Source organism: Triticum aestivum, chromosome 1D, assembly GCF_018294505.1.
Source record: "Triticum aestivum cultivar Chinese Spring chromosome 1D, IWGSC CS RefSeq v2.1, whole genome shotgun sequence".
Lineage (NCBI taxonomy): Eukaryota > Viridiplantae > Streptophyta > Magnoliopsida > Poales > Poaceae > Triticum > Triticum aestivum.
In genome coordinates this window covers 409318307-409338603 of record NC_057796.1, presented here as the reverse complement: position 1 = coordinate 409338603, position 20297 = coordinate 409318307, and the positions used below count along the sequence as shown (strand labels likewise).

At 52.0% G+C, this 20297-nt stretch overlaps 1 protein-coding gene across 1 annotated transcript; it reads left to right on the top strand.

Moving 5' to 3' along the window:
- Nucleotides 1-3227: 3227 nt before the first annotated feature.
- Nucleotides 3228-6238, top strand: LOC123171570 (EID1-like F-box protein 3). The gene has a single exon (XM_044589025.1). The coding sequence runs from the start codon at nt 3399-3401 to the stop codon at nt 4305-4307; it is 909 nt and encodes a 302-aa protein (XP_044444960.1). The 5' UTR covers nt 3228-3398; the 3' UTR covers nt 4308-6238.
- The last annotated feature ends 14059 nt before the right edge of the window (nt 6239-20297 follow it).

Here is a 20297-nt window from a genome sequence, read left to right as displayed (position 1 = left end):
AGTTCTTCAACAACAACGCCTTATCATGTTAGCCGGATGGTACAAACAATATCATTGCTTAATGGATGGATGGATTGTTGCAGGTATATAGAATTTTTTTTGCTACTGTGAATGGCCAATGTATCTTGTTCTATTTTTCTCCCTTAACCCTAGGCGACTAGGATAAACTCTCCCCTCTAAACTTCATCGGCGAGCCTATGATTTGCCTCCCCCCTGCCCACTGCTCCGGGCGCCGATGGCGGGGAGGAGAATCCCGGTGCATGTGCTTCGGTTAGTAGTTTATGTTAGAATTTGTTAGTCCTCACATGCACGGTGCTCGGGTGGGTGGAGGCGCTTCTTCGAATTTGTCTTCCGAGCTCTGTTTCTCCTTGAGTTTGTCCGTATAGACATAGTCAGCGTGAGCTCCGGCGTAGATTCCCGCCGTCTCAATGGGGATACGAGGTTAGGTTTCTCGTCACATGGCAAGATTTGGTGTCAGGTGCTTCAGACCTATGCAAGAGTTCAACGACGACAATTACGGCTCCATGGCGCTGGTCCTTAGGAGCACATGCACGAAGACTTTCCAATTGTCATGACAAAGTCAAGCTGACTCCAGTAGTAGATTCGCGACAACGGCCCGTTCTGATGGTAGTAGTGGTCATTCGATTAGAATCTTGATGTTTTATTATTTGAGATGTTATGTACTTCCGATGAACTCTAATAATGGATTTGATCTTTCACAAAAGTAAGAATATGGCCAATGCTATTGTGAAGGTGCAGGACAACCTGTAGTTCCACTTCCGATTTGACAGCTGTCGTGGCATTCACGTCGACAACCTCTCCATCAGCTCCCTGGCGTTGAGCCCCAACACCGACGACATCTACGTCGAGAACGCCTAGGATCGTCCTCATCACCAACATTTTCGTCTCCATCGGCGTAGGCACCCTCAACGTCCACATTGAAAACAGCAAGGGGCGTCGCCATGCGTCATGAACAACCCGAAGAGCATGAGCAGCACAGTACACGCTGCCCAATGGCTATCGAGGTTACGATCCTGACAATGAGTACTAGGGATACAAAAGAGGGGCAGAGCCTAGCTGCGGCGCAGGTGTGGCACTCGGTTTTTATGAATTCAGACCCCTCTCGGAGGAGATAACAACCCTACAGCTCATGCCCTGAGACTTGTTTTCTCTTGGGGTATATGATTACAAATGATGTTGAACCCCTGCCATGGAGGAGGGCGCGTCGCGCCTTTGCACTCCCACGTTACAAGGGGGATTAATGACTATAACTATGACAGTTACAGGTTTAAATAGCTATGACTACAGGAGTTACATGTAACGACAGCCTTAACTATGCTTGAAGTCTGACTTAAGATCACCTAACCATTGCGGCTCCCACATTGTCCCTACGTCTTCTCTGTTCGAGCGGCAGTGGCTGGGTCGACTGGAGGGAGGACATCCGAGTGTAGTCAGTCTATCCGAGTGGATCTTCGGCGGTGCGCATGCGAATGCGCCTGAGGTCCTGGGACCCTCCAATGATAATGGGGGACCCTAGGTGGGCTTTAGATGTCAGGTCGTTGACCCTACCAGTAGTAGAGGTGACCCCATTAGCAGCGACATCCTATTCCGGAATGGGTCGGCATGGGACAGGCCCCGTTGTCGCCCGTCCTCTGATGGGAACACAAACAGGCCGCCGTCACAATACACGTCGCAATGGTGCGGGTCGCCCGTCCTCTGATGGGAACACAAACAGGCCGCCGTCACAATACACGTCGCAATGGTGCGGATTTTTGTGCCCTCATGGTCCCCCCCCCCCCCCCCCCCCCCCCGGCGCACGTGCCTGAGAGGAGCGGCGGTAGGGGGATGCCGGCGGCAGAGTGAAGCCGGAGACAGGAGGAGGTGCCGGGGCAAAAGGGATTTGAGAGAACGAGTGAGTGAGTGAAAGGGAGTGGATAGCCAAAAAAGACGAGAAGACGTTCGCGCGCGGCGGTTTTACAGCTAGCGCTTCCGAAACGTGACATGACCGCTAAAGTCGCATGAAGATACGTGCATGGAAGCCAAGCTACTTAACATTTCAAGAAAAAAGTCGCATGAAGATACGTGCATGGAAGCCAAGCTACTTAACATTTCAAGAAAAACCTCGTATGTTTCCGCACGAAATCCTTTTTTTTTGTGGACAAGGCAAGAACTCTGATGCGATGCTGCTACGCTGTGTTACTAGCACAGTAGCACCTGACGACAGTAACAAGCATGCTTGCGTGATTCCAACAAAAAAAAATGCTTGTGTGAACTGCGAGGCGATGCTTCCTCCATGACATCGCCCCGACACCACGAATGATTGACCAGCAAACCCGTTTGGTGGGCATCCCATTCCCATCGCACCGGAGCGAGTGCCATCCGAGACGCCACTTTGTCAAACCCTGCGTAACGTACATTTCCATCCCTCTCCCGCAAGAGGACAAAGAAAATGCAATCCCACCGTCGTGCGCGCAGCAGGATTGATGATTGGCGGATCTTCATCCAGTACGTACGTAGCGGCAAAGAAACGGAACGCACGCAGCGAGTGACCGAGCCAGCTCCGCGACGCGTGTGCCGCTCGGCCAACCCAGGCGCGCCGCGTAGCCCCAGATATTTCCGCGCGTCGGCTTCCCAGCAGCCACACGCGTCCGCACCGCCGCCAGCCCGGGCGAGGAGCCAACCGAATCCTGAGACCATCCGGTGCCAGCCGCCGTGATCCCGCCACGCGTCCCCGCCGAGCGAGGCCCGGCCGGCACGTGTCGCCCCAGAGCACGGGCGCGCAGGTGCGACCGCCGGGGCACGTGTCCCGCCCGCCAGTGTGCCCGCCATAGATAGAGTACGTCAGCTAAGTAAACTGAGCTCGCATGATACATGATCCAGTACGTCCAAGTAAACTAAGATGGGCAGTGTGCGCGCAAGATATTTTGGGGATGGCGAGCAGCGCTGTGCTGCAGTCTGCACCCGCATGCGCAGCACCGGCGCGCTCTGTCCGGGCAGCAATTTTGGACGGTCGGTGGCGACACAGGTGCTGCTGGCACTGTTTTGGCGGAGAGGCACGGCACGCAAGGCAAGAGGGATTAGCGTGCGGGGATGACGGAGATATTTTGCTTGCGGGGGGAGTGCGACAAGGATCGCTTTTCTGATCGCAACCGCATCATCGATAGTATCGCGGCTGAACCGTACAATTGTCACGCGCCGCGCGGCGACACGAGGAGCCGGGGTGGCCGGCCGGGTCGGGGTCGCCTCCAGGGAGCACGGACGGGACGGGCGTGCGCGTATATAACTGCCCACCCGCCGGCGCCGCCCCGCTCCGCGCTCGGGCACGCGAGTTACAGTCACGCTCAGAGTCCACATCCACCAGGTCGGGTAACTGGGTCGACTAACATTCAGCTGGTAGTATGAGCGAAGGCACGCGGGAGATGAGGCGGCTGCGCGTCGGCAGCGCCGGCGGCAGCAAGGCGAGCGCGAGCGGCGGCATCGCCGACGAGTTGAGCAGCGGGGGGCGCGGCATTGGGGCGCGGATCCGCGGGGTCAACGTGGGGATCCTGGACGAGCAGGTGCTGGCGCTGGTGTTCCGCGCGCTCAACTGGGACCCGCAGGCGCTGTGCTCCGTGGCGCGGGTCAGCCGCCGGCTGCGCGCCGTCGCGGAGCGCGTGCTGTGGCGGGAGCTCTGCGTCTCGCGCGCGCCGCGGATGGTGTCCGCACTCACCACGGGCTCCTCGGCCTCGTCGGGCCGCGTGGGCGGCGGGTGGCCGGCGCTGGCGAAGCTGCTCCTCTACTGCTGCGGCGCGGCCGGGGCGGGCGTGCGGGGCCACTTCGCGCCCGTGTCGCGCTTCTCCAAGACGTCCGGCCGGAGCTTCCTGTCGCGGCGGTGCGGCGGGGACCTGCTGTACGTGTCGGACCCGTGCGAGCACGCGGCGGCCGGCGCCGGCGACGACGAGGACGTGGGCGCCTACCGCGGCGTGTTCCGCGGCTTCATGCGCTCGCGCACGCGCGCATGCCTGGTGGGCGGCCGCGCCCCGCTGGAGCCCCGCGTGCGCTGCCCCTACTGCGGCGCGCGCGTCTGGAGCGTCACGGCCGCCGGCCTCGCGCCCCGCAGCGCGTGCCGCCGCCTCGGCGCGCACGAGGGCCGCCTCGAGTACTTCGTCTGCGTCAGCGGCCACCTCCACGGCAGCTGCTGGCTCGCGCGCCTCTCCTCCAGCGACAGCGATGGCGACGGCGAGCGCCAGCGCGGCCGCGGTGGCGAGGACACCGACTCTGACGACGACGGATTCACTGCCACCGCCGACGGGCACACGGAGCTGTGACGCGAAGAGCTTGTCTTAGAGCATCTCCAGCTGCGCCCCCGACGAGGCCCCCCATGCGATTTTTCGGCCGCCGGCGTAAAAAAAAAAGCCCCGTCGCGCTCCCAAAAGCGGTCGAAATTGGCGCCGGCGGACCCAACCCGAACCCGGCGAGCTCGGGGGCGCCGGGCGAATCGTTTTTGCGCGAAGAGCCGCGGGCCCCCCTTGCCAGCGACTCGACTCTCTTCTCGCCACTTCGTCGTCCTCATCGCCTCGTTCCCCGCGACGAATCAATGTCAAAGCTGCGCGCGCTGCCGCACCGGTCAGCCTCCATTGATGCCTCACGGACGGCGCAGTGAAGGCCGGGCGACGCGCGTCCCCTTGCCCGCCACGCGTAACGCGCCGGCCACGCGTACTACGCGGCGCTTCCGCCTATATAAGCCGACCACCAGCGCGCTGGAGACACGCACAGATCCTCCACCGCCGACGCGCCCATTTCTCCCCCTTCCTCCCTCGCCTCCTCTCGCCGTCTCCAGTTCAGAAGAATGGCCGAGCGCTTTCCAGGCGACGGCGCGGCGGCGAATGGCTTCGGGCGCCGCCATCTTCATGAGGACGAGGCTCGCCTCCTTTTCGAGGCCGAGTACCCGGTCCCGCCGGACATGCGGGTGCTCGGGGCGTGGAGGATCAGCGCCAGCGGCGTGCCGGTGCCACCACCACCCACCGGGGCGGCGCGGCGTGCGGAGATCGCACGTATCCGTGCGTCCGTGCCGCGGGTTGCGAGGGAAGGCCCGCGGTACACCCCCGACAGCCCGCTCTGGGAGCCCTACTTCCGCCGCCGCCACGCCGAACAGCTCAAGGCGACGAACGGCGTCGTGCCCTCCGGCAGGCTCAACTCCGAGGGCCGGCGCCGGTGGTGGGGCGTGCCCGGCCGCACGTTGGAGGCCGTCCTCGAGTACATCGAGGGCGGCAACACGCCGCGCCTCGAGTACCCCTCTCCCCCGTCCTTCTCACGCCGCCGTGGGAGCTCCTGGACGCTGAGGCGCATGGACCGGCCCGGGGCGTCCTCCTCCTCGTCCGGCCGCTCGTCCGGCTCTCCTTGCCTCCGCCCCGTCAAGCCGGAGCCCCAGGACACGCCTGTCAGCGCATGCACCCGCAGCTCCGGCGTCCGCATCGGCGACTCCACCCCCCTCCGGCCGCTTCGTCCTCGTCGAGCCCAAGCCGGAGCCCCCCGGAGTACGAGGAGATAGCCCGACGCGGTTTCTCCGACGAGGAGGCCCTACAGTGGGCTCGGGACGACTACTACCGGGACGAGATGGTCCGGCAGCGCCGGGCCCTGGATGAGATAGAAGCCCGCAAACGTGGGCGCGAGGACGAGCACGGCGTCGTGATCTTCGAAGCGACGACGACGAGAACGCCCCCGGACCGTCCAACCCGCCGCGCCAACCAGGGGAGAGATGCAGCAGGGACGGCGGTGGCGGAGGCGGCGGCGACGACGGCGGCGGCGACGACGGCGGCGGCAATTACACGCGGTTCTACAGCCTCCTCAGCATGTAGAACTGCAAGGGCGGGTGGCGAGGAGCGGCGAGGGAGATGGCGAGGAACGGCGATGGAGACGGCGAGGAGCAGCCCCTAGTAGTTTTTTTCTTTTTTTATAAAATATGTTTAAATTTGAACGAACTCGCCGATGTTGGCATTAAATTTGAGCCGCGTTTGCGCCGTATTTAAGTTTAAAAAAAAAAACGTGGGCGCCGCGACTGGGGCATCACGCCCCCAGCACGTGGTTTAGCGCCGGTGCGTCTCCAGGGGGCGATTTTTAGCCCCTCCTGAGAGGCCAACGGCTGGAGATGCTCTTAGCCACATGAAAATGCAATAGAATAGAAGCATATTCCGCGGCTTTTTCCCGTTTGTTTTGTTGGCTTTTGTATAATCTCTTGGCTCCTGTGGCCTTGTTGCAATCAATTTTTGCACTGCCGCACAGCTGTTGTGGTTTTTGTAGCGGTTCAGAAGCGACGTGCGTTGGTGCGGCGCGAGCTACAGACTTGGCTCTTTCGAGCGACCTCTCGCGGCCCAAACTTACCTGAAATAAATTAATGGGCGAGCGCGAGGCAGAAAACACATATTTGATCTGAGGATGAAATCAAATCAAAATTTAAACTATTTTTGAAAAAAATTCACGCTGCTGACCCTTTTAAAGGTGGCGTCCGACAGCAAAGCGCCGCACACTACGGTGCAGCGTCTTTCCTTAGGCGTCGCACCTTCGGCCAGCGTGGCAGCCCGGGGCCAGGCGCGGCCCCACAGACAGCAGTGCAATGCCTATCGCTTGGCCGCCACACTTGTAATGTGCAGCGCCCGGCCCTTAGGCGGTGCACTGTCTGTTTGCCACTTTGGCTAGCCCCACCCCCTCACCCCACTCACCCCCACCCCACCCACAAGGTGAAGCAAAGCGCCCCCCTCTTCTCCCTCTCAAATCCTTCTCAAATCTTGCAAATCCGGAGTATTTGTCCGTGGATTTCAAAGCCAACCCCTCCCTTAAGGTAAACTCCTCCGATCCCCTCTTTTTCATCCATAGGAATTGTCACACTTCCTCAAATCTTGCTAGTTTGGGGAAACTCTAGTTTTGGCTTGGATTTGGAAATTTGTGTTCAAACATGTTATGTTTCTTTGCTAATTTGGTAGGGTTAGGTTTCATACTATGCTAGGGTTAGGGTTATGTGTGTTTTTATGTTGGGGTTAGGGTTAGGGTTATGCTATTATTAGGGTTGTTGTTATTGTTAAGTGGGGGTAAGGGTTGTTGTTTCATATCTATGTTAGGGCTTATGTATTTTGTGCAAATACTTGGTTAAGTACTTACTCCCTCCGTTCAGAATTACTTCTCGCGGAAATGGATGTATCTAGACGTATTTTAGTTCTAGATACATCCATTTTCGAGACAAGTAATTCCGAAAGGAGGGAGTACTTGATATATGTGTTTTTTATTATTGTAGGGATGGGAAGAACATGTGTTTATGTTCATCATGTGGATAAAGAGGCCTTTTTGAAAGGCAATGTTGAGCCGGACCCGGATGAGCTTGACATAGTGTTTGAGAGTAGTCCTAGCTATGCGGAGCTCTTGGAACAAGCGAGGAAGGATTTGAATTGGATGGACCCAAGTGACGTTGTTGAGTTCGAGGGAAGGCATAATGTTGGTTTTGAAATGCACATCCGTTGGAAGACAATGCGTGTGAACTCCGAGCAACATTGGGTTGCATACATGGAGACGGTTGCCGAATCTCTAGACAAGGCTCTTGAGTTATTTGCCTCCAAGAAGGTTGAGTCTACTTTGCATTTGGACTTGAACCGGAACCCCTCCCCGTTGGTTGCTAGCACTCCCCCACCCATGAACCAAGATCAAATGAGTGAACCTCATTTCACGCAACAAGATTGGCCAACATTGAGCCCGACTCCAAACAACCAAAATGAAGCTTTTGAAGAGGAGAATGATGAGTACGAGGAGGATGACAACGAAGTTGATCTCCATGGCAACAATGTGGGTGATCTCGACCAATACCATGTGCTAGAGACAATGGACCAATCCATCCATTTTTCCTGTGCATATGCATCGGACTCGCATGACGATGGTCCCGATGAAGAAGTTGATGAGGAGGGGTTCACGTCGATGGAGGCCCAAGCATTCAAGAAGGTATTCGGGCGGGATCACAAGACACTATTGTTCAAGGATCTTAGTCTCGTGGATGAAGCCGTTGTGGATGGTGGCAAATGCATGTCTCTTGGAGCTAGGCCAAGTTCTCACCGTGATTTGGAAGATGGCAAGAACGATATTTCCCGGTTGTGAGTTTGATTCTTTCTTGGAATTGAAGATGTGGCTCGACAACTACTCGGTTACGCATTATCGTCCACATAGAGTGGCCAACTCGGACGTCAATGTGTGTTACACGGTTAAATATGAAGTGCCAAGATGTCCATGGATTGTGCGTGCAAGGCCATGAAAAGGAGGTCCCACTTGGCACATAGTGAGTTTTCTACCAACTCACATGTGCCGGTACAAGAATGCGGATGGCAAGCTTGTGTAACAACAACACAGACAACTCATGTCCGAGTTCATAGCTTACATGCTTTCGAACCAAATATCCACACTTCCAACAATGAACATTAAGAGTGTCATTGACATTGTGAAAGCCATCTTCGTTACAAGATCAGGTACGGCAAGGCATGGAAGGCAAAGCAAGCCGCATTCAAGATGTTATATGGCAATTGGGAGGAAGCATACAAGACCTAGCATAATTTTCAATGTAATTTTCTTTATTGTGGCATGAATGTTCAGATCCGAAAGATTCAAGATAAAAGTTTAATATTGACATAAAAATAATAATACTTCAAGCATACTAACTAAGCAATTATGTCTTCTCAAAATAACATAGCCAAAGAAAGCTCATCCCTACAAAATCATATAGTTTGGCCATGCTTCATTTTCGTCACACAAAAATGGTCTCATCATGCACAACCCCGATGACAAGCCAAGCAATTGTTTCATACTATAGTATTTCTCAAACTTTTTCAACTTTCACGCAATACATGAGCGTGAGCCATGGACATAGCACTATGGGTGGAATAGAATATAATGATGGGGATTGTGTGGAGAAGACAAAAAAAGAGAAAGTCTCACATTGACGCGGCTAATCAATGGGCTAGGGAGATGCCCATCAATTGGTGTCAATGCAAGGAGTAGGGATTGCCATGCAACGGATGCACTAGAGCTATAAATGTATGAAAGCTCAACAAAAGAAACTAAGTGGGTGTTCATCCAACTTGCTTGCTCATGAAGACCTAGGGCATTTGAGGAAGCCCATTGTTGGAATATACAAGCCAAGTTCTATAATGAAAAATTCCCAGTAGTATATGAAAGTGACAAAATAAGAGACTCTCTATAAAGATCATGGTGCTACTTTGAAGCATAAGTGTGGAAAAAGGATAGTAGCATTGTCCCTTCTTTTCTTTTTTCCCTTTTTTTCCTTTTATTTTTTTATTTGGCCTTTTTTTTCATGGGACAATGCTCTATTAATGATGATCATCACACTTCTATTTATTTACAACTCAATGATTACAACTTGATACTAGAACCAAATATGACTCTATATGAGTGCCTCCAGCGGTGTACCGGGATGGGCAATGAATCAAGAGTGACATGTATGAAAAATTATGCATGGTGGCCTTGCCACAAATACGATGTCAACTACATGATCATGCAAGGCAATATGACAATGATGAAGCGTGTCATAATAAATGAAGCGGTGGAAAGTTGCATGGCAATATATCTCGGAATGGCTATGGAAATGCCATAATAGGTAGGTATGGTGGCTGTTTTGAGGAAGATATAAGGAGGTTTTTGTGTGATAGAGCATATCATAGCACGGGGTTTGGATGCACCGGCGAAGTTTGCACCAACTCTCGAGGTGAGAAAGGGCAATGCACGATACCGAAGAGGCTAGCAATGATGGAAAGGTGAGAGTGCGTATAATCCATGGACTCAACATTAGTCATAAAGAACTCACATAGCAAAAATCTACAAGTCATCAAAAACCAAGCACTACGCTCATGATCCTAAGGGGATAGATGTTGGAAATATGCCCTAGAGGCAATAATAAATGGTTATTATTATATTTCTTTGTTCATGGTAATTGTCTATTGTTCATGCTATAATTGTGTTATTCGGAAATCGTAATACATGTGTGAATACATAGACCACAACGTGTCCCTAGTAAGCCTCTAGTTGACTAGCTCGTTGATCAACAGATAGTCATGGTTTCCTGACTATGGACATTGGATGTCGTTGATAACGGGATCACATCATTAGGAGAATGATGTGATGGACAAGACCCAATCCTAAGCATAGCATAAAAGATCGTGTAGTTTCGTTTGCTAGAGCTTTTCCAATGTCAAGTATCTTTTCCTTAGACCATGAGATCGTGCAACTCCCGGATACCGTAGGAGTGCTTTGGGTGTGCCAAATGTCACAACGTAACTGGGTGACTATAAAGGTGCACTACGGGTATCTCCCAAAGTGTCTGTTGGGTTGGCACGGATCGAGACTGGGATTTGTCACTCCGTATGACGGAGAGGTATCTCTGGGCCCACTCGGTAATGCATCATCATAATGAGCTCAATGTGACTAAGGCGTTAGTCACGGGATCATGCATTGCGGTACGAGTAAAGAGACTTGCCGGTAACGAGATTGAACAAGGTATTGGGATACCGACGATCGAATCTCGGGCAAGTAACATACCGATTGACAAAGGGAATTGCATACGGGATTGATTGAATCCTCGACATCGTGGTTCATCCGATGAGATCATCGTGGAACATGTGGGAGCCAACATGGGTATCCAGATCCCGCTGTTGGTTATTGACCGGAGAGGCGTCTCGGTCATGTCTGCATGTGTCCCGAACCCGTAGGGTCTACACACTTAAGGTTCGGTGACGCTAGGGTTGTAGAGATATGCGTATGCGGAAACCCGAAAGTTGTTCGGAGTCCCGGATGAGATCCTGGACGTCACGGGGAGTTCCGGAATGGTCCGGAGGTGAAGAATTATATATAGGAAGTCCAGTTTCGGCCACCGGGAAAGTTTCGGGGGTTATCGGTATTGTACCGGGACCACCGGAAGAGTCCCGGGGGTCCACCGGGTGGGGCCACCTGTCCCGGAGGGCCACATGGGCTGAAGTGGGAGGGGAACCAGCCCATAGTGGGCTGGGGCGCCCCCCATGGGCCTCCCCCCTGCGCCTAGGGTTGGAAACCCTAGGGTGGGGGGGCGCCCCACTTGACTTGGGGGGTAAGTTACCCCCCTGGCCGCCGCCCCCCCATCCAGATGGGTTCTGGCCGGCGCCCCCCCTCCCAGGGGCCTATATAAAGGGGGGGAGGGAGGGCAGTAGGATTACAGCCTTGGGCGCCTCCCTCCTCCCCTGCTACACCTCTCCCTCTCGCAGAAGCTCGGCGAAGCCCTGCCGAGACCCGCTACATCCACCACCACGCCGTCGTGCTGCTGGATCTCCATCAACCTCTCCTTCCCCCTTGCTGGATCAAGAAGGAGGAGGCGTCGCTGCACCGTACGTGTGTTGAACGCGGAGGTGCCGTCCGTTCGGCACTCGGTCATCGGTGATTTGAATCACGGCGAGTACGACTCCGTCATCCACGTTCATTGGAACGCTTCTGCTCGCGATCTACAAGGGTATGTAGATGCACTCCTTTCCCCTCGTTGCTAGTATACTCCATAGATGGATCTTGGTGAGCGTAGGAAAATTTTAAAATTATGCTACGATCCCCAACAGTGGCATCATGAGCCAGGCCTATGCGTAGTTACTATGCACGAGTAGAACACAAAGCAGTTGTGGGCGTTGATGTTGCCAATTCTTCTTGCCGCTACTAGTCGTATCTTGTTTCGGCGGTATTGTAGGAGGAAGCGGCCCGGACCGACCTTACACGTACGCTTATGTAACGCTCGGATAATCATGCTACAGTAATCTCACGTTAATGATGCCACGTCACCACGGTTACTGTTGTTAACCTCGCGATAATTCGAAACCGTTTCAAATGTTAAATTCAAATTAATGTCAATAATAAAAGTTTTCAAAAATTTAAACAAAAATGTTCGGTGGGTGCCAGATACTGCACTGATAATTATTGTGGAGAAAACATATTTTTAGAAAATGCCTAACTATTTTAAAATGATGTAAAACAGAAAAGAAAGTAAATAAAAAGAAAAGAAAATGCAACAGAGAAAACAAACAGAAAAAAAGGAGGAACCCCCCCTCCCCCCACTGAACCCTGGCCCAACAGCCCCCCCCTGCTGGACCGCGGCCCCGCTGGCCATCGGGCCAACCAGGCCGGCCCAGGTCGGCCCCCACTCCTCTCCCTTATCCACTCCTCCCCCCACTCCCCACCGACAGCCCCCCACTCCCCCCGAAATATCCCCCTCTCCCCCGATCGGGATCGAGGAGGAGGCGCTCGACCCCGCCGCCCCTGGTCCTCTCCGCCGCCGCCAGGAGCCCGCGCCGCCTCGCCCTCGCCGGAGCTTCCCCACCGGCCTGCTCCCACGTCGCCGTCGTCCCCGTCGACCCCCTCAACCCCCGCTGCCCCGTCCCTACACCCCCCGGTGAGGCCACGGCCTCCACGCCCCTCCTCTCCTTCCCTCGCCCCGCCGCGCGGCCCGCGCCGTTGCCTCGCGCCCGTGGCTGCGCACGAGCTCGCGCTCCCGCAGCCCCACCCCCCGTCGTGCACCGCCCGCCCCCGCCCTGTGCTCGCATCGTCCGTGCACTGACCCCGTCGTCGGGCCCCTGCCCGCCACCGCCTCCCATCGCCACTGCCCCGCCGCGGCTCTGCTTCGCCCGCGCCACCACCGCTCGTGCAGACGGGCGGCTACCGCCGGCGCCAGCGCTCGCCTCTGCCTGCCGCACTTGGCCGCCGTCGCCCAGCCGCCTCGTTGGTCACGCCCACGGTGGCCTCGCCCCTCTGCACCACCTCTGGCGGCTGGCCCCGCACCACCGCGGCCTCGCCCCGCTCCGGCCATGGCCGGCGCCGTGCCCCGCCGTGGCCGCCAGCGCCCACGCCCGCGTGCCCCTGGGCGTGCGCCCGAACGGGGCGCGCCCGTAACCCGCACCCGCATCGCCCCCCTGGGCCACTGCCAGGTGGGCCTCGCCCCCCCCTGAGCCACTGCCCCCTGGGCCCGAACCCCGTGGGCCTATGACAAACGGGGCCCAGCCCAAAGAACGTGTTAAAAAATGAAATAATAAATAAATAAAAATAAAATTAATAATAAAACAAATAATAAAAATAAATTTAATTTAATTAATTAATTAAATTAATTAATCCTGTTTAAATTAATCTAATTAATTAGTTAATTTAATTAAACAGTAATTATTTAGCTAACCCTAATTAACCTAATCAGAGAATGACAGGTGGGTCCCACTGGACCCACATGTCAGTTTGACTTAGTCAACCCCAGTTGACTGCTGATGTCAGCATGACATCATGCTGATGTCATAAATCCATTTTCGAATTAAATTAAATAATTAATTAAATTCCAGAAATTAATAAAATCTTCAGAAAATCATATCTTTTAATCCGTAACTCGGATTAAAATATTTTCAACATGAAAGTTGCTCAGAACGACGAGACGAATCCGGATACGCAGTCCGTTCGTCCACCACACCTCCCTAACCTATCGAACTCGCAACTTTCCCCCTCCGGTCCATCTGTCCGAAAACGCAAAACATCGGGAATACTTTCCCGGATGTTCCCCCCCTTCGCCGGTACCACCTACTGTCGCGTTAGGACACACCTAGTACCGCTCGTTGTCATGTCACGCATCGTCATGCTTATGTTTGCATTGTATTTACTGTTTCTTCCCCCTCTTCTCTCTGGTAGACTACGAGACCAACACTGCTGCTGCCCAGTTCGACTACGGAGTTGACGACCCTTCTACTTGCCAGAGCAACCAGGCAAGCCCCCCCCTTGATCACCAGATATCGCCTATTCTTCTCTATACTGCTTGCATTAGAGTAGTGTAGCATGTTACTGCTTTCCGATATCCTATCCTGATGCATAGCCTATCCTTGCTACTACTGTTGTTACCTTTACCTGCAATCCTACATGCTTAGTATAGGATACTAGTTTTCCATCAGTGGCCCTACATTCTTGTCCGTCTGCTGTGCTATACTATCGGGCCGTGATCACCTGGGCGGTGATCATGGGTATATACTTATATACTATACACATGACACATGTGATGACTAAAGTCGGGTCGGCTCGTAGGAGTACCCGCAAGTGGATCTTTGTGGCGGAGCGACAGGGCAGGTTGAGACCGCCTAGGTGAGAGGTGGGCCTGGCCCTGGTCGGCGTTCGCGGATACTTAACACGCTTAACGAGATCTTGGTATTTGATCTGAGTCTGGCCATTTGGTCTATACGCACTAACCATCTACGCGGGAGTAGTTATGGGTATCCCGGCGTCGTGGTATCAGCCGAAGCCTTCGTGACGTCAGCGACTGAGTGGCGCGCGCCGTGTTGGACCGCTTTGACGTAACCGCCGTGATCGTGTGGGTTGCTAAGTCTGCTCGCGGCCGCGTTCGCAACGTGCAGGTGTGCATAGGGCGATGGGCCCAGACCCCTGCGCGCTTAGGATTAGACCGGTGTGCTGACCGCTCTGTTGTGCTTAGGTAGGGCTGCGACGCGTTGATCTTACGAGGCCGGGCATGACCCAGAAAAGTGTGTCCGGCCAAATGGGATCGAGCGTGTTGGGTTATGTGGTGCACCCCTGCAGGGAAGTTTATCTATTCGAATAGCCGTGTCCCTCGGTAAAAGGACGACCCGGAGTTGTACCTTGACCTTATGACAACTAGAACCGGATACTGAATAAAATACACCCTTCCAAGTGCCAGATACAACCCGGTGATCGCTCTCTAACAGGGCGACGAGGAGGGGATCGCCGGGTAGGATTATGCTATGCGATGCTACTTGGAGGACTTCAATCTACTCTCTTCTACATGCTGCAAGATGGAGATGGCCAGAAGCGTAGTCTTCGACAGGACTAGCTATCCCCCTTTATTTCTGGCATTCTGCAATTCAGTCCACTGATATGCCCCTTTACACATATACCCATGCATATGTAGTGTAGCTCCTTGCTTGCGAGTACTTTGGATGAGTACTCACGGTTGCTTCTCTCCCTCTTTTCCCCCTTTCCTTTCTATCTGGTCGTCGCAACCAGATGCTGGAGTCCAGGAGCCGGACGCCACCGTCGACGACGACACCTACGACACTGGAGGTGCCTACTACTACGTGCAGGCCGCTGACGACGACCAGGAGTAGTTAGGAGGATCCCAGGCAGGAGGCCTGCGCCTCGTTCGATCTGTATCCCAGTTTGTGCTAGCCTTCTTAAGGCAAACTTGTTTAACTTATGTCTGTACTCAGATATTGTTGCTTCCGCTGACTCGTCTATGATCGAGCACTTGTATTCGAGCCCTCGAGGCCCCTGGCTTGTATTATGATGCTTGTATGACTTATTTATGTTGTAGAGTTGTGTTGTGATATCTTCCCGTGAGTCCCTGATCTTGATCGTACACATTTGCGTGCATGATTAGTGTACGGTCAAATCGGGGGTGTCACACGTGAGACAGGTTCCACCGACTTACATGCACTAGTTGCATAAGGTGGCTAGCGGGTGTCTGTCTCTCCTACTTTAGTCGGAACGGATTCGATGAAAAGGGTCCTTATGAAGGGTAAATAGAAATTGGCAAATCACGTTGTGGTCATACGTAGGTAAGAAACGTTCTTGCTAGAAACCTACAAACCACGTAAAAACTTGCAACAACAATTAGAGGACGTCTAACTTGTTTTTGCAGCATGTGTTATGTGATGTGATATGGCCAGAAGATGTGATGAATGATATATGTGATGTATGAGATTGATCATATTTTTGTAATAGGAATCACGACTTGCATGTCGATGAGTATGACAACCGGCAGGAGCCATAGGAGTTGTCTTTATTATTTTGCATGACCTGCGTGTCATTGAATAACGCCATGTAAATTACTTTACTTTGTTGCTAAACGCGTTAGCCATAGAAGTAGAAGTAATCGTTGGCGTGACGACTTCATGAAGACACAATGATGGAGATCATGATGATGGAGATCATGGTGTCATGCCGGTGACGAAGATGATCATGGTGCCCCGAAGATGGAGATCAAAGGAGCAAAATGATATTGGCCATATCATGTCACTATTTGATTGCATGTGATGTTTATCATGTTTTTGCATCTTATTTGCTTAGAACGACGGTAGTAAGTAAGATGATCCCTTATGATAATTTCAAGAAAAGTGTTCCCCCTAACTGTGCACCGTTGCGAAGGTTCGTTGTTTCGAAGCACCACGTGATGATCGGGTGTGATAGATTCTAACGTTCGCATACAACGGGTGTTGACGAGCCTAGCATGTACAGACATGGCCTCGGAACACACACAATACACTTAGGTTAACTTGATGAGCCTAGCATGTACAGACATGGCCTCGGAACACGGAGGACCGAAAGGTCGAGCATGAGTCGTATAGAAGATACGATCAACATGGAGATGTTCACCGATCTTGACTAGTCCGTCTCACGTGATGATCGGACACGGCCTAGTTAACTCGGATCATGTTTCACTTAGATGACTAGAGGGATGTCTATTTGAGTGGGAGTTCATTGAATAATTTGATTATATGAACTTAAGTATCATGAACTTAGTCTAAAATCTTTACACTATGTCTTGTAGATCAAATGGCCCATGTTGTCCTCAATTTCAACGCGTTCCTAGAGAAAACCAAGCTGAAAGATGATGGCAGTAATTATACGGATTGGGTCCGGAACCTGAGGATCATCCTCATAGCTGCCAAGAAAGATTATGTCCTAGAAGCACCGCTAGTTGAAGCACCAATCCCAGAGAACCAAGACGTTATGAACGCTTGGCAATCACGTGATGATGATTACTCCCTTGTTCAGTGCAGCATGCTTTACAGCTTAGAACCGGGGCTCCAAAAGCGTTTTGAGCAACACGGAGCATATGAGATGTTCGAGGAGCTGAAAATGGTTTTCCAAGCTTATGCCTGGGTCGAGAGATATGAAGTCTCCGACAAGTTCTTCAGCTGTAAAATGGAGGAGAATAGTTCTGTTAGTGAGCACATACTCAGAATATTTGGGTTGCACAACCGCCTGTCTCAGCTGGGAGTTAATCTCCCGGATGACGCGGTCATTGACAGAATCCTTCAGTCGCTTCCACCAAGCTACAAGAGCTTTGTGATGAACTTCAATATGCAGGGGATGGAAAAGACCATTCCTGAAGTATATTCAATGCTGAAATCAGCGGAGGTGGAGATCAGAAAAGAACATCAAGTGTTGATGGTGAATAAAACCACTAAGTTCAAGAAGGGCAAGGGTAAGAAGAACTTCAAGAAGGACGGCAAGGGAGTTGCCGCGCCCGGTAAGCCAGTTGCCTGGAAGAAGTCGAAGAATGGACCCAAGCCTGAAACTGAGTGCTTTTATTGCAAGGGAAGTGGTCACTGGAAGCGGAACTGCCCCAAATACTTAGCGGACAAGAAGGCCGGCAACGCCAAAGGTATATGTGATATACATGTAATTGATGTGTACCTTACCAGTACTCGTAGTAGCTCCTGGGTATTTGATACCGGTGCGGTTGCTCATATTTGTAACTTAAAACAGGAACTACAGAATAAACGGACACAGGCGAAGGACGAGGTGACGATGCGCGTCGGGAATGGTTCCAAGGTCGATGTGATCGCCGTCGGCACGCTACCTCTGCATCTACCTACGGGATTAGTTTTAAACCTCAATAATTGTTATTTAGTGCCAGCTTTGAGCATGAACATTTTATCTGGATCTCGTTTAATTCGAGATGGCTACTCATTTAAATCCGAGAATAATGGTTGTTCTATTTATATGAGAGATATGTTTTATGGTCATGCCCCGCTGGTTATTGGTTTATTCTTGATGAATCTCGAACGTGATGTTACACATATTCATAGTGTGAATACCAAAAGATGTAAAGTTGATAACGATAGTCCCACATACTTGTGGCACTGCCGCCTTGGTCACATTGGTGTCAAACGCATGAAGAAGCTCCATGCAGATGGACTTTTGGAGTCTCTTGATTACGAATCATTTGACACGTGCGAACCATGCCTCATGGGTAAGATGACCAAGACTCCGTTCTCCGGAACAATGGAGCGAGCAACCAACTTATTGGAAATCATACATACCGATGTGTGCGGTCCAATGAGTGTTGAGCCTCGCGGAGGATATCGTTATGTTCTCACTCTCACTGATGATTTAAGTAGATATGGGTATGTCTACCTAATGAAACACAAGTTTGAAACCTTTGAAAAGTTCAAGGAATTTCAGAGTGAGATTGAGAATCAACGTGACAGAAAAATAAAATTCTTACGATCAGATCGTGGTGGAGAATATTTAAGTCACGAGTTTGGTACACACTTAAGGAAATGTGGAATAGTTTCACAACTCACGCCGTCCGGAACACCTCAAAGAAACGGTGTGTCCGAACGTCGTAATCGCACTCTATTGGATATGGTGCAATCTATGATGTCTCTTACCGATTTACCGCTCTCATTTTGGGGCTATGCTTTAGAGACTACCGCATTCACTTTAAATAGGGCACCGTCTAAATCCGTTGAGACGACACCGTATGAATTATGGTTTGGGAAGAAACCTAAGCTGTCGTTTCTAAAAGTTTGGGGATGCGATGCTTATGTCAAGAAACTTCAACCTGAAAAGCTCGAACCCAAATCGGAAAAATGCATCTTCATAGGATACCCTAAGGAAACTATTGGGTATACCTTCTACCTCAGATCCGAAGGCAAGATCTTCGTTGCCAAGAACGAGTCCTTTCTGGAGAAGGAGTTTCTCTCGAAAGAATTGAGTGGGAGGAAAGTGGAACTTGATGAGATGATAGTCACCCCTTCCGAACCGGAAAGTAGCGCAGCGCGGGAAAATGTTCCTGTGGTGCCTGCACCAACTGGGGAGGAAGTTAATGATGATGATCATGAAGCTTCGGATCAAGTTACTACTGAACTTCGTAGGTCCACAAGGACACGTTCCGCACCAGAGTGGTACGGCAACCCTGTCCTGGAAATCATGTTGTTAGACAACGGTGAACCTTCGAACTATGAAGAAGCGATGGCGGGCCCGGATTCCGACAAATGGCTAGAAGCCATGAAATCCGAGATAGGATCCATGTATGAAAACGAAGTATGGACTTTGACTGACTTGCAGATGATCGGCGAGCCATAGAAAACAAATGGATTTTTAAGAAGAAGACAGACGCGGATGGTAATGTGACCATCTATAAAGCTCGACTTGTCGCTAAGGGTTATCGACAAGTTCAAGGGGTTGACTACGATGAGACTTTCTCACCTGTAGGGAAGCTGAAGTACGTCCGAATCATGTTAGCAATTGCCGCATACTATGATTATGAGATATGGCAGATGGACGTCAAAACGGCATTCCTTAACGGCTTCCTTAAGGAAGAGTTTTATATGATGCAGCCGGAAGGTTTTGTCGATCCTAAGAATGCTAACAAAGTATGCAAGCTCCAGCGCTCAATCTATGGGCTGGTGCAAGCATCTCGGAGTTGGAACATTCGCTTTGATGAGTTGATCAAAGCGTTTGGGTTTACACAGACTTATGGAGAAGCCTATGTTTACAAGAAAGTGAGTGGGAGCTCTGTAGCATTTCTCTTATTATATGTGGATGACATATTATTGATGGGAAATGATATAGAATTCTTGGAAAGTATAAAGGCCTATTTGAATAAGTGTTTTTCAATGAAGGACCTTGGAGAAGCTGCTTATATATTAGGCATCAAGATCTATAGAGATAGATCAAGACGCCTCATTGGTCTTTCACAGAGTACATACCTTGGCAAGATATTGAAGAAGTTCAATATGGATCAGTCCAAGAAGGGGTTCTTGCCTGTATTGCAAGGTGTGCAATTGAGCACGGCTCAATGCCCGACCACGGCAGAAGATAGAGAAAAGATGAGTGTCATCCCCTATGCCTCGGCCATAGGGTCTATTATGTATGCCATGCTGTGTACCAGACCTGATGTAAACCTTGCCGTAAGTTTGGTAGGAAGGTACCAAAGTAATCCCGGCATGGAACACTGGACAGCGGTCAAGAATATCCTGAAGTACCTGAAGAGGACTAAGGATATGTTTCTCGTTTATGGAGGTGACGAAGAGCTCGTCGTAAAGGGTTACGTCGACGCCAGCTTCGACACAGATCTGGATGACTCGAAGTCACAAACCGGATACGTGTATATTTTGAATGGAGGAGCAGTAAGCTGGTGCAGTTGCAAGCAAAGCGTCGTGGTGGGATCTACATGTGAAGTGGAGTACATGGCAGCCTCGGAGGCAGCACAGGAAGCAGTCTGGATGAAGGAGTTCATTACCGACCTAGGG